Raw genomic sequence first — 15,072 nt, forward strand, 5'->3', positions numbered from 1 at the left:
TTACGACTTTGGTGGTCCAGGGCTCCGCAGGAGGACAGGCAAAGTCGTCCTCACACCTCCTGCCAGATTACCACTGTAATCCGTGGAGGGCAGACGTGCTGCAGCGGTCCCACGGCGGTGCCTCTCTAAGGCTTATTGGGGAGCTTTAGAAAGGCACTGCTGTGGAGCCAATACCATGTTGTGCATTCCTTCCTGTGCAGGAACTGGAGTTGCAAAAATACAGGGAGGCACAACATGTGCCCCCCCCTGCATGCACCCCCTTGCACTGAGGCGCAAGGGGATCCTGTTAGGGCTCCCTTTGTTGCCTCACCACCTCCCTTTTAATGAAATAAAAATGAAATACCAGTATTTGTAAAGCGCACAGCTACCTCCGAAGTGGTGTCCCAGCGCGGGGGCCCTCAGGAAAATTAAGCAAGCTATTGCCCAGAGTCACATTGTGCTGGTCTAACCTGCCGCCGGCACCAGGGATCATACCGTGAACCCCGTAGTCCGGAGTCAGGCACCCTTGCCGTTGCGCCACACCTCTTCTATGGCGGTCTCATTACTATGAAAAGGATGGCAGTGAGGCAACTCGAAATATGCTCTGTGGTGTTGCAGCGGCACTGCCAGCATATTGCAAACTCCGACTGCTGCGCAACCGCTGCAGGATCACAAATCCCCGGAGGATGCAGTAGTCGTGTGTCGGTCCAATTTTCGGAATCGTAATACCCCCACTGTGACGACGGTGGTCCAACAGAACTCCGTATTTGTAATCAGGCCCATAGTTCTACACTGTATTATTTTTTTCTGCTTTGAACAGATTCACATGCATGTCCAGGAAAAGTCAGAGATTGCGGAAACACAACGCCTTACTGTAAACACACCTAGGACCCATCGTTGGTTGCGGCTACAGAATATTTAGACTAATAGTTTCAGGCACTTTAAGGAAATCGTGAGTTACATGCCAAATATGCAGTGCTTAATTTGTACCAATGATTGCAGATGGTGGGAACGAACCTCATTTTTGGGGATGCAGACCTAGTTTTCATCATCAGACATTTGTATGAGCAAGACCAAGATAAGTGGAAACGTGAGAAGGTGGGAGGGCTCAGGAACGTATCGGAAAACAGTGACAAAGGGAGAAAGTAGGGTTAAAAAATAACTAACATGAGTGAAATAAAGGGACAGGATGGTGGATGAAAGAGGCAGCAAGTGAATTTAAAAGTAGACAACCTGGTATTCAGCAGCCTTGATGATCAGTAAGACTCGGTGGGGTGTTCCTGATAAAGACTAGGGGCCTCTGCACTCATTTTTTAAACATTAAAGACTCTCAGGAAGGCTCAAACTATGACGGTGTGTTTTGTCCAGTACTTAAATTATGCCAGTATTTGTTGTGCTCGGCTCCAGCTTATATTTCTTAACTCCGCACATAATTATCACAGTCTACCACATGGTGGCGCTGTCGGACTTTTTCCCAACAAAGCACATAAACAGAATGTTTAACAATGTTAGTATATAATTAAAATAAAAAAAACTTAAATCCTATACAAACAAGTTAAACATTGATTTTGCCACAGGGAGGGGGTGCTCTTTGCCACTATAATGTAGCCCCTAACCCCTAAGCTCATATTTCACAGTCGCTAAGTAGTTGGCTAGAATTTTTTTTTTTTGTCACACTCCTTTCTAGGTCGGATCATGAGCAGGATGCCAAGAAAGTTGCAAGTTTGTCCTACATTGTGCAATAACGGTCGGTAGAGCTCTCTAACGCTCTCTGTAATAAAAAGTTAGGCCATCTGAATCTCTACGATAAAAAGTTGATGTTTATGAGCCTTCTGTCAGAGGGCTACACTACGCACCTGAGCCAGAGGCACTGCGGTGATATAACACCCTGTCATAGAGCACGTGCTTCGAGGACAAGCGACAGCAACAAATGAATGCATAAAACCAGGACTCGAGTCGGGGTACCACGCGGGTGGACGGCGTCCCACCACTTATTTTAATGGGTGGACCCCGTCCCCCCTGCCAAACAGCTGGACTTCACTCTTTGGCCTCTCTGGGACGAGATTGGAGCCCATTCAGAATACTGCTCACGCGCTGACTTCTCAGATGCAATTGCATCTAAGGGGTGGGCGAGGGGAGGCAATGATCCCGATGCTGCAAACCACACACGTTATTTCCTGCAGTTACCTGCACAAGCCCAACTCGGCTGGTGAAGGGGAGGGGGGTTGTGGCGACAGACGACGAAGGGGGGGAGAGAAAACCTACCTTGCGTTCGCGGCCGCCCCCCCAAAAAAAGTCCCCCCACCCTCCAGCTACTCCACAAGCCCAACTGCACATGATCTGAACCTAATGACGCTCTTCAGATGAACGAACCCGCCACAGCTCAACCCTTAATATAGTGAAATCTTTTGATTTTGGATAAATACTACAGTAAAAAACATTTCTATTCAGGATAAGCTCTTAAACCCCGCTCCAAAATAAGTATACACATTTTAACACAGAGGTAGTCGTTGGGCCTTGCATCAGTGTGTTGGGTTTTCGCAGTTTCATGGCATGGTAAATAGCAGGCGTTGATAATTTCCGAATATAACACTACTCAATGCATCGACCCAACACGGATTAACAGCCGAGTCATCCCGGCGGGAATTGAAACCTTGAGGCCTGAAGGTTGCACAGCAGTCGCAGCCTTAACTCGCAGATTCCTAATACCGCCCTTTATTTAACACCTCAAAAATGATATCTGAGTGATAGTGAAAACTAGGACCTGCTTGGATATGTAGCCACTGGATTAATAATTTATTATGGTCTTAGAGGTTGAGGAGGACCAGCTTATCCTTGCAGGGTAAATCTAACAGAGGGAGATGCTTTTACGGTACTATGTATTTAACTGTTATAGATTATAATGGGAGGTTGTGCAATAGGTTCTCTTCATATTTTATAAAGTGTGTTATTTAATGAACTGTTGTTTTAATGAATAATGGTTTTTATGCAACGTTTATGGTTTTATTCTTGTGAAACCGAATAAAGTTTATTTGAATTAATTATGATAGTGTTGGGATCCCTTCTGACCGTTCTTTTAGCGTGATTCCGAACCAAGTAAAATACCCACTTTCTTTTAAATTCTCCCACTTCTCGAAATTACCATTCATGCTTCTTAAACTGAACGTACAACTCATACTATAAACAATTAACTGTCACTCTCAGAATGCTTATTGTTTACGCTTAAAAGCTTTCGCTTCCCCAAACAACTTACCGTGATATATCTTTAGGAATCTAAAATACAATATTTTGAACTGTGTCAGAGGGGTGTGTGCAATGCTGTATTTTATAGTATGTTTGTCCACAGTCTGTCAACCAAGTATTTTATTAGTCGTATCTGTTTTGCCCCCACAAAAAAACAGAATCAATAAAAAATGATTTAATGATCGTTTAAAATTAATATTGTTTTAGCATGCTACTGCTATAGCTTTGGCCTCTAAAGCTTCGGGTTACATACGTTACATGAAAAATAACGGCTTCACGGAGCACGTGTGCATTTGCTGCCATCTACTGATATGTATGAGTAGTGCACCTGGAATGTTCATTTCAGAGACGCGTGCTAACTCGTAGGAAAGCTGTGATGCCCTGATAGGGGTAGCATATTGTGCAGATTTGGACTAAAAAACCCAAGGGGAAAAAGTAATTATTTATATATATCGTAAAGTCGGCACTAAACCCACTTCTACTATATCATACGTTTTGTTACTCTTTTGCTAGAGATCATTTATTTTGCGATGTAATGCAGTCTTGCTTCTTTACCCACGTTTGGCAGTAGAAATAATAATAACTTGTACATCAGTACAAAATCACACATTTCGACCACTTTTGCACGAGTATAAATACGCGTGAGCGTTTGTCAAGATTGATTCATAAGAGAACTGATTTCTCGTCCCTAATATAAGTCAGGAATTGGTAACTGACTAGATTTGGTAACTGACTAGATAGAGTTCACTACTCAAGAGACAGGCCGAAATAGTATGTCACCAAAAAATGAATTCCTACCTTATTTTTAATGCATTACTCTTTTCACTTGCTTCTCTAAAAATATTAGTGGTGCCCCCCAGCCACACGAGTTTTTTTCTCCTATGTAACTAGCCGCAGTTTGGGGTCTTTCTAATGCAACTGGCTATGATCAGGTCAGAATGTTTATGTACGTGTAAACATAGGTACTTAATATAGAACCCAGCTGTGTCGTAGCTGAGCATTGTACATTACAGGATGGTGGGAGATGACCCTAGAACAGAGGTCTTCAAACTGGGGGCGGGCCCCCCTAGTGGGGCCTCAAGTGATCCCATGGGGGACGCCAGGCTCTCGACAAAAGAAGCATTATGCTGATAGCAGTGCTTTGTTTTAAGCTGAAAAAATGAGCTGCAGTAAGCCGCTTTGTAATGGGTCATCACTAATATCTTTTGCCATTTATATCCTGGCTGGAAGAAGGTGTCAGAAGCGAAGGTACTCAAAATTAGCTTTAAAAATTCCCACTCCCATTTCCAATAATCACACTATGGATACTTTACACATTTGTAAGGCCTGCCTGACTAGAATAGTATGTGTGGTAATCATGTATTTGATTGCATTTTTAAAACGATGACAGTTTAACTGCAATGTTTAAATATGTCTATACATATTTAAAGAGTGGCAGTTTGAAGGAATCATTGTGAAAAGTTTTAAGATGGGCTCCTGGATTTTTTTTCCCCCACTGAGGGTGCGCGGGATTAAAAAGTTTGAAGACCACTGCCTTAGAACGTGTACATCAATTGTTTTTACAACAAATACATTATACACATATTTAGGCGCAGGGAGATTAAATGATTTGCTGAGTCCCCAGTTCTGAAGCCTGCCGCTTGACCCGCTGGGATACATCTCTTCAGTATATTTAGTTTAGCCTATGGAGGAATGCAAGCACAAACTGAGTGTGCCTTGGCTGAGCTGTCTCTGGTCTCACGGGAGGTCTTGCTTTAGCAGACTAGGGGGCACTGGGGTCATCAGGGGCTCACGGACACTTATAGTTGTGCCCGAGCCAGCACCTATATTCAGAGGGCTGACAGTGAAGAGTCTGGTTGCCTAACCTCACCCCGCAAGACTTTTCTTATTCTCTCATCTCCACCCACAATGCAGCAGAGCTTGGGAATTGGTTCTTGCTTTAGCAGACAGGGGGCACTGGGGTCATCAGGGGCTCACGGACACTCATAATTGTGCCCGAGCCAGCACCTATATTCAGAGGGCTGACAGTGAAGAGTCTGGATGCCTAACCTCACCCCGCAAGACTTTTCTTATTCTCTCATCTCCACCCACAATGCAGCAGAGCTTGGGAATTGGTTCTTGCTTTAGCAGACTGGGGGCGCTGGAGTCAGCAGGGGCTCGCGGACACCCATAGGTGTGCCTGAGCCAGCACCTATATTCAGAGGGCTGACAGTGAAGAGTCTGGATGCCTAACCTCACCCGCAAGAGATTTCTTATTCTCTCATCTCCACACCCATCCACAATGCAGCAGAGCTTGGGAATTGGTGGGATGCACCAGGAGCTGTGCAAACCTGCACCCAGGATTCTTGAATGCATGGTCGGGGTGAGAATCACGATTCATTGAGAGTTATTGCACCAGGCAGTCACGGCAGGCCTGACCTGTGGGTGGGGGGAGGGGGTCTCGCGGGTGGGGGAGGGGGTCGTGCAGGTGGTGGAGGAGATTCATTTTAAATAAAAATATTTTAAAACTTACCTCCGGTGGTCCGGTTCCGCATTGTCCTCGCAGAAAGCAACCGCAGGGAGCCTCCTTCCCCTCCCCTAAGTCAATCACAACCCTGCAATGGCAGTGTTGTGATTGACTGAGACGCCTACTGCACAGGGGTCTATGGGGAGGCCGTTTTCTCCATTTAAGGGAGAGTACATGGAGAAAAGGGAGAGGGAGCTTGACTGGTTTGGTTGGCCCTGGGGCCGACCAAACATTCAGCGCCCACAACATTGTGCTAGCCAATCCTTCCCTACCTGCCAACTCACCCGCCCGCCCCCAACCAAAAGCTTCTTCTGCTTTCTCGCAGTGCGAGATGCAGAAACATAAAATGGTATTTATACCATTAAATGTTTCTGCGTCTAGCAATGCGAGAAAAAAGTGGGGTGACGCTCCTCCACCCACATGGAGGAGCAGCCCCTGGCACCAGGAGTTGTGTCGACCTTCATTTATTTATTTATAAAGTTTTGTATAGCGCGAAAATGACCCTTGCAGGTATCAAAGCGCTTCGCAATTTTGGGTGAGAGGTATTCAGTATTGGGAAGCAAAAACATTTGTTCATTACATAGTTATACAAGACGCGTGCAACAATCTAGTAGGTGTCCAAAACCTCACAGAAGATTAGGGCGGATACAGCAATGGGTGAGGAACATTCAAACACATATAAGTCTAATGCATGCTCCAGGCTTTTTGAATGCGTACTCGAGGTGAGGGTGTTTAAGGCGGTGGGGAAGGTTCTTGAAACATTGTAGGTCCAGGGGATGGGAGAGGACGACACAGTGCAAGAATTTGCCCATCAGTGGGCGCAAGCGAGTGCAGTGGTACCATCTGCCAGAGAAGGTGTGGGTTGCACACTCCAAAGTAGCTTGTGTTGCTCAAGAGAGTAGGAGTGCTCTAAAAACCAAGCCCTATCTGTTGTAAGGGGCAACTTGAATTCCAGGATGAAAAGGAAAGAGCAGGGGCAAATACCCACGAAAGAAGAACATGGGTGGCTCGGCTCCTCTGCTTTAGAAGGGTTTGCTGGGAGTTCACTGTACACTCTCCTTAGGGGGGCACAACAAGTTGCAATGATACATAAATGATAAGGCATTGGAAAGCATCCTGGCACAGCAATATCTGATACAGTCATCATGGAAGAGTTCTATATGGCACCCACATGATGATGTCACGTCATCATCGGTGCCCAAAGCAGAACAGCAGCAACATGCTAAGTATGTTTTAGGAAATCAGGTTCATCAACCTCCCTACTCTATGACCAACAGACACAAGCGGGAACGTTATGGTGCTGAATTCCTATGGCTAGGTATTAACAAGCTTATCACATTTGGACTTCCCTCTCTATTCTACAGGCCTTTCCGTATGCCTTGCAGAAGGAAGTGATGGAAGCGAACTTGTACTGGATATGGACCAGAAGGTTTAGTTCCTGGTGGATGTCATGTTAAATGATCTGCACGTGACAGCAAAAGGATCTGGTGTTGTGAAAGCAAGGACAATAAATGGGGAGGTACTCTTGGAAGGAGACTTAGCACTTAAACATCTTATTAAGTTTCACTTCCTGGGTCCCAAGCTTTTTGGCTTACAGCTCGTGGTCCGATTTGAATCCATGTCAAAGGACCACAAGATAATTGCATCCTTTTATACAGGTCCTGAGAGGGGTCATTCATTTTCCCCTGCTTTCATTCTTGCCCTTCCACATCTTCGTGATGGAAGCAGCCCTTTTTAGGATTCGTCAATTCTTAGTGCTTTTATAACAAATAAGCCTCTAAGTCCCTTTGACATCATCTCCAGCTTTGTCCTATAGACCAGGTGACACCTCAGGCCTTGGGTTCACCATTGAACATTATTATTTACAAACAAGTGTATCAAAATCCCTATGTATAAATTTCAAAAAGAAAAGGAGGGCCCCACACAGACTTGTAACATTATTATTTACAAACAAGTGTATCAAAATCCCTATGTATAAATTTCAAAAAGAAAAGGAGGGCCCCACACAGACTTGTAAGGGACTGGGGGGAAGAGCTGGTTAAAAAGGAAGAAGTCCCTAGTACCAAGGACAGTATGGAATACGTCCAATTGCAGTGTTAACTCTAAGGGGTGTGTGTTGTCACAACAGCATACCATCAAGTGGGCGAGGGAGGCAAAGGTACAATATGGTGTGGTACAATTACAATAAGGTGGGATAGTTTTTCTTATATATATCTCAAGAATGGAGCAGACAAAGTAGAATTGCATAGGATATCAATAGTAATAACTAACTAAAAATAAACATCATCACGATATGTTGTTCAGTAAAAACTTTGTTAATTATTATTATGTAATAATGGTATTGTCTGCATGACATTAAGCAGCGATAAACGGGAACACTATTAAAGAAATAAAAATAGAATTTCTCCCTCTATGTATACAGACAGCAGAGTTTGCTAAATTTAAAACGGCAACCGGTGAAGGGTTTATCATCAAAAAGCCCCGCATGAAGTCTCTTTAAACAATATTTTCCAGTGGAGGCATCTCCATAATAAGGTAGGCATACGGTTAGACATAATCCTAATGCTGTGCTTCTAACAACAAGAAGGCTTTTTAAATAATGTTTTCCAGTTGAGATACTACCTCCATCTGGAATAGTGTAGGCACACTGCAGACAAAATTTTAAAGTTTGCGCTTCAAACAGGATATCACAGCATTGGACATAAGTTCCAAGGGAGAGGCAAAGATATCGAGGTGTTAAAAACGGGGTACTGTTGAGTAATATGTAATCAGATGAGTTGTTATGGATAATGTGTTTTGTTGTTTTTTTTAAAAAAAAAGTACAAAAGGATAACATGGGATATGTGTCATTTGCATAGCACAAAAAATGTAGAGAAAACAATGAATCAATGGAGATAGAGACAAATGTTAAAATAAAGACTAGAATCATGTGACAAGGGTAGAGTTTAATTAGAGGAATAGGACTGTGTGCAATATAGGGATATGTCCTTTTTCTTGCCTTAAAATATGGATTGTAACTCTGTTTTTTTTTTAACGATTTAGAATCAGTCCTGAAGAAGGTGTGCTAATCAGAAAACCGAAACGCGTCGACTTTGTGTGATTCTTTGCTTCATTGTAACCTTTTGTTACCTAACTTGTATAAAATGATATATTGTTTTTAATGTTTTTTAACGTTGTGATTATGCATAATGGAATTCTTTATATAAATAAAACCTAAACAGAGTTTTTACTGAACAACATATTGTGATGATGTTTATTTTTAGTTAGTTATTACTATTGATATCCTATGCAATTCTACTTTGTCTGCTCCATTCTTGAGATATATATATAAGAAAAACGATCCCACCTTATTGTAATTGTACCACACCATATTGTACCTTTGCATCCCTCGCCCACTTGATGGTATGCTGTTGTGACAACACACACCCCTTAGAGTTAACACTGCAATTGGACGTATTCCATACTGTCCTTGGTACTAGGGACTTCTTCCTTTTTAATCAAAATCCCTATGATCGGCTCCACGATGGTTGACCTTCTTTGTAAGGTTCAGATCCTACACCTAATGCTGCGCCTAGTGTGGGGATTTGGCACACACATTTGTAATTGCTAATAGAGACGTAAAGGGTCTCCTGTGCCATCTAGCTTTACCCACATTCATTTGTGAACGACCACCATTTACTAGGCCAGAGGTTTCTTCATTACTATACTAGAACAAATGAATCTGAGTGTTCCTGGTTGTCTGGTAGAGACAAGAATGGTGGCTGTTCTCTTTCAGCCTGTTCAGAGAGGTGTAGGTGTTCCCGGATCCACCCACTTGAGTAACCATCTAAACTGATGCCACCAAGAAGGTATGAAATATCGAGGCGGTGGACCTCAACGGAGTCAGGTCACTTGTCCGCCAGAAGATGACATTATTTCCTTGTGCCTTGCAATGCACCTTCCCACCTGATGTTGGTCTGAGACCATAGGGCCTTCCAGGTAGGAAAAATTAACATTGTTTTCTCCTTCCCTAGTCTTGTCTGCCAAGGGGGGTAGTAGGTTAGCAGTTGTGCAAGGACAGGAGAATCTGCTCTGATGTTCACATGCCATGAGGAGGAAGAGTATAATCTTGCTAGTCCCAGGATTGGCTATTCCCTTCCTCTCAAGAGTTTTCTCTCTCTCAGCAACCACAGAAATTTCATCACATCTCACAGTGCTCCAGTCTTCCCAAAGTCGACCTGTTGGCCTCAGAGGAAAATATTCTTCTAACTGCCTTCAAGATGGATTGACCGTCCAAGAGAGCCTGGTACTTAGATGTGCTCCTCATCCTTCGAAAGCGGATAAAATCAGTACCACTGTTTTGGAACACGTTAACTACCATTAAAAGCAGATCCAATGGTCAAACTAAAATTGACACCTGTGACCGCAACAGTTTCCTGTCCTGCATCTTGCGACTGTTCCTTCGCAGCCCCAGAGAAACAAATTGTCCTTCACGTGAATTGCTTTCTGTAGGAACTGCTGTGACCTTTTGTTCTCTACTGAAGTTCCCAGGACTTTTTCAAATACCAAAAACACTTAGATTTATAAAGATTTGTAAAGTTTGCCAAACCCTGAATCCTAATGACCCACAAATCCATGCGACTCTGGATTGATTTTCCAAGGCCTCCTTCACACTTATGAAATGGTTGATCATCATAAGAAGAGGCTATGTTCTGAGTTCAGAGAGGGTTTCATGTGGTGACTCCAGAAAATCTACACTTTGGAAAGTGTCAACATTTACAACTTGGTTCAGATAGGTGGACTCCATGTTAACGGTTGATAAACCAATCCTCTAGTTACCCTCCATGTTTCCTCTGGCATTGGAAATGATCCCCTCTTCCCTCACGCAAGGGTCGAAGACAATTCTTGACGACACACCCTTTAAGGAGTGTGTCCTCCTCTACACAGCATTAAAATAGAACTCCTGTTTCACCTTAAACACACAAGCTTTAGGCTACTGCTTAATATAGCACTTATTGAAGATAATCCATTCACCTCACTGTGTCCAGATATACTGCTATTAAACAAATATCTCAAAACGTATGGGGAAAAGAACATTTTTTGAAGGTGCAATGAATCCAAGAACAGTACAATCAATTTCAACTAATAGAGCAAAGTATATTACAAAAACCTGAGGTTCAGATGGAAGTTCTACTTAACAAGGCTGTGCAGAAGCGATCACACCCAGAAGTGGGTCTGAGTCACATATTGAACTATGGAGCTCTTACCATGTTTCCTTAACACCAGTTGTGATTAAGTTTAATATGCCAAGGGTAGCGGGCGTCCCACAAAAACATTCATTTGAACTAGAAATACCAAGGACCAGTTTAGACACCAGGGCAAAATCAAAAATGCAGTAGATATGTGGACATTGCATGATCACGTTTACTTCTACGTAGTCTGGAGCACATGGTATATCCCAATTTTGACAAATAACCTTTTCGGACAACAGTTTTAGAGAAACGCTGAACTTTAAGCATGTAATTTTGTTTTGCGTATCAGGTCCAATGGCTGTTAAGTTTACATTGATGGCTGGACACATGTCTGATTTATATAATACATTATAGTAGAGAGAGACATTTTTAAGTTTTACTTGAACATCAGAACGGTCCATCTGCTTCCATTTCTCTTTTTTTTGCTTGGATTCATGTGTGGACATGGCCCTTTGATTTTATGCCACTGGACTTCCATATAATTAAAACAAGTAACTGCCCAGTATGCTGAGTTCTGCTTACCGAGAAGAAAGGCTTGGCTTGCCACTTTTGCTGCAGCTGGTATAAATTCCTGGGCCATCATCAAAGAAACTTCCAAGTGCCAATTTCTGTCTGATGGATTCTCTTTCATTTTTCTGAGCCTGAAACACACAATAAAGCATTGCCATAAATACCCTCATATTTCAAAATATTAATAAGTTTACTAGTTAGACTAGGAAATAAATACTCTGCTAAAACTTATACAAAATAAAATTAAAATAAAAAGCATCCATTTGTGATCTTCTGATAAAGAGGCAAAACCCTAGGTGGTTTTGAAATGAAACAAGGAAAATCCGTATCTGTCAGCTCACATGGAGTCACCGTGTGTCACGCGATATCAGCTCCATTCACATGTTCACGTGGTGACAAGTCGATATCACATGGTGGCATGGAAGGTGTGCTAGAAACCCCTGCACGGAGAGAATTCCCAGCTCATCATTGGAGGCTGCAAGCAACTATTGGTCATTATGGGGTGTGAAAACACCCCAATGCCTAGGTAGTATCATCAGCAAGGTGTTTTGTTTTTAGCAGGTTGAAGGTGGGTGGTTTGGGGGCAGAAGGACTCCTCGGGAAGTTCTCGGCATAAAGCCACCCATCTTCCCAAGGTCCTGTCCCCTCCTCACACAGTAATTAATTTTATTTCACAGATCAGAAAACCATCTTTATATATGTACACTTGTGATGTATCATGGGGGGTGTCAACTTTAAAGTTTTATACCGTCAAATGTCATGCAAGAACCAGTGAGAAGAGGTTGTTCTGAAGCATCTATGTGTCTGAATTTGGGACAATAAAACCTAATTTCTAACCCCATCTTGATTGCACTTACGTAATCCTCGGAAAATCAATTTGTCACACTCCGTCTCAGGTCTCTTCCCTACCAAAATAGATGAGGTTAGTCAAGTTATCCTTAAATGACCTGCCCCATTTTCTTTATCATTGGAAAGCCTACATGAGATTCACTTTGTAGTATAATGTTTCACCAATGTTCTCACTCAACTCTATTCTTTGGAATACACACTTGGAAACACTGGTGGGTGCCCCAGGAAACAAAACATATCTATATTATGGATCCAAAACAACACCCTTTGAGGCTTAGAGTGCCGCATAAATTATGCAAAAAAGAAGGAGAGAACTCTGGGTAGTTCCCATGTTTAGGTGAAGAGCAGCTCCTGTACAGAGCACCCTGCATTATGGATCCGTGCAATACCCACAGTGGGATGTCGAGCCTGCTAAGCGTACTGCAATCTTGTGAACATGAAAACATTTTTTAAGTAATTTTGGTTGCCCCGACACCTACAAAAGTAAATACATTTGATAATGTATTTTAGTTACCAAACATTCATGCCATGACACAAATGGCTTGTTCAACAGGAGGCAGTTGGAAACAGTCTGTAGATGGATTATCAGTCTCATTTTGAGTGGACAGTAAAGGACAGCTGCCAAAAAACCCTTGATACCCTTTCAACACACCTCTTGGTTTCCACGCCTCATTTAGAAGTGTGGAAACTATTGAGTTACTGTTGGCTGAGACTTTGCAGTCTCCAGAAACCGAGGCATCAATGGCAAACCAACCAGCACATAACCTCTTGCTCCACAGCACTGCAAAAAGGTGTTCTAGCATGGTTTTTGACTTCTTGGCCTGTCATGTTGTCCATCATTAAGTTAAGGTCTGTATACAGCCATACCGGTCTCAACTGAACTGGCATGGTTTTGGGGAATTGCTCAAAGAATTCTGGTTAAACCAGCCAGCCAATGGTTGCAAGCATGGTCAGTGCTATCAAATGTCAGGGGTGCTGAATACAAAGGCTGCCTGGACTTGATTCCAACACATGCCTCTTTCATCCACCACCAGACACTTCCTGCCCTTTTGTCTCGCTCTCTCTGGTTCTCCTTCACCCCTGCTTCCTTTCTTTGCCTCTTTTCTCTTTCTCTTCCTCCTTGTGCTTTTGTCTTTCATGCTCCGGGTCAAAGTCTGATGGAGAAAAAAAACACAAGTGCTGATAGGCCCCACCCGCAACCACCTGCTGAAATTAAGCACTGGTTGAAGACTATTTGGGACTTGCATGACAGATCACTGCACACAGCCCACTGATGTGTACCCCTTTTCTTTGGAAAAAGGGGTCACTGGCTCCTGCATCCATTTTTCAAAGAGAGATAAACTAATGTACTATGCACACCTCTTATACTTCAAATATACAGCAACCCCCCACCCATAGGGTCCCCTAAAAAGCATTATTTGAAGAATAAAATATCTATATATTGGGGTCACTACAGCTGAGAGCAAAGTGTAATCTTGGCAACTGAAATACAGTAACATTAGCAGCAAGCAAACATTTAGTAACCAAAATGAAGCAAGAGTAAATAAAAGATCTCTCAAGTGCCATAAATGATCTGTCATTGGCTGCTGTGGAGCAGTAGCTCTGATGGGACTTGCTCTCCCTCCTATGGCATCACTTTCTGCCAGGATCAGCTGCCACAGCTGGTCATCTGCAGTAGGCTACCGATGGTGCCCACCAGTCACAGCCTCCAGTGCTCTGGAACTAAAGGCCACAACAGGAAGGCAGGCCAGGGCGTTACTGGGCAGTGTGGAAGACTTTCTTAACTCCAAGGCGGCAACAGAACGTTTGGTGTGGCACACCAAGGGGGCATGATGCTATGATGCATGGGCATAAGATCCTCCAGAGTCCTCCCTGTGGCATGCACGCCATGGGGGAGGAAGGCACAAACAGCACTGATGGATAAACAATGCCCATTCCCCCTTCCGCCTGATGCCAAGTTTGTTTTTACACGGCTTGGTTGGTAAAAATTTGAATAAACATCACTTACAACGAAACTTTTACAACGCACTACCATTGCAATGCGGTCATTACAACGCAAACTATTACAACGCATTGCGCTGGGGGGCGCTCTAGGATAGGGAATAGGTTAATTTACTATCCAATAACCTTCCCTAGTGTCCACGGGGACTGGAGTTGGAATAGTAAATAAACTATTCACTATCCAGCACCCAAAAGCGCTATGCGTTGTAATAGTATGCGATGTAAAAACCGCGTTGTAAAGGCAGGCGTTGTAATAGCCTGCGTTGTAACGTCATACATCCGAAAATTTGCACCACAATGATGGGGTGAACTGAATGTCCAGCAGGCTCATCCCGACACTGCTGCCGTGCTTATAAACAGGGAACATAGGCAACCATTTTAGTTCCTCTCCAGGTTGACCGTAGCAGCACACTGAAACCCCTGCACCACAGCAGAGGTAGTAGCTAGAGACATTTCTTTGCCTCCTCTTTGCAAAATATTTTAAATTCCCATTATCTGCTGTTTACTGAATCCTATGCAGCTTGCTGTTGGATGGTGCAGGTGATTTCCAAATGCTCTGGGAGTCTCTGGAAAATGAGATGGCACATACAGGACTATATTGAACAATTCTAATTAATTAACTTAAAAAAATGTGCTATGTTGGCATCGGGGGGGGGGGGTAAGCACTTCCGGGTATTTAGGTAGCACTTCCGGGTACTTAGCACAGCAGTGACTTTTCCTGTACCAACGTATTTGACATGCTTTATGAAGTCG

At 43.3% G+C, this 15,072-nt stretch overlaps 1 protein-coding gene across 6 annotated transcripts in view; it reads right to left on the reverse strand.

The window, feature by feature from the left end:
• SCHIP1 (schwannomin interacting protein 1) overlaps positions 1 to 15,072 on the reverse strand; it is a 402,630-nt gene that overhangs the window by 16,889 nt on the left and 370,669 nt on the right. For all 6 annotated transcript variants that reach the window (XM_078666939.1, XM_078666941.1, XM_078666940.1 and 3 more), the window contains one exon: positions 11,482 to 11,600. In XM_078666939.1, coding sequence (XP_078523065.1) covers positions 11,482 to 11,600 — 119 coding nt within the window. The remainder of the gene's footprint in view (positions 1 to 11,481; positions 11,601 to 15,072) is intronic.

Source organism: Lissotriton helveticus, chromosome 11, assembly GCF_964261635.1.
Source record: "Lissotriton helveticus chromosome 11, aLisHel1.1, whole genome shotgun sequence".
Taxonomy (NCBI): Eukaryota; Metazoa; Chordata; class Amphibia; order Caudata; family Salamandridae; genus Lissotriton; species Lissotriton helveticus.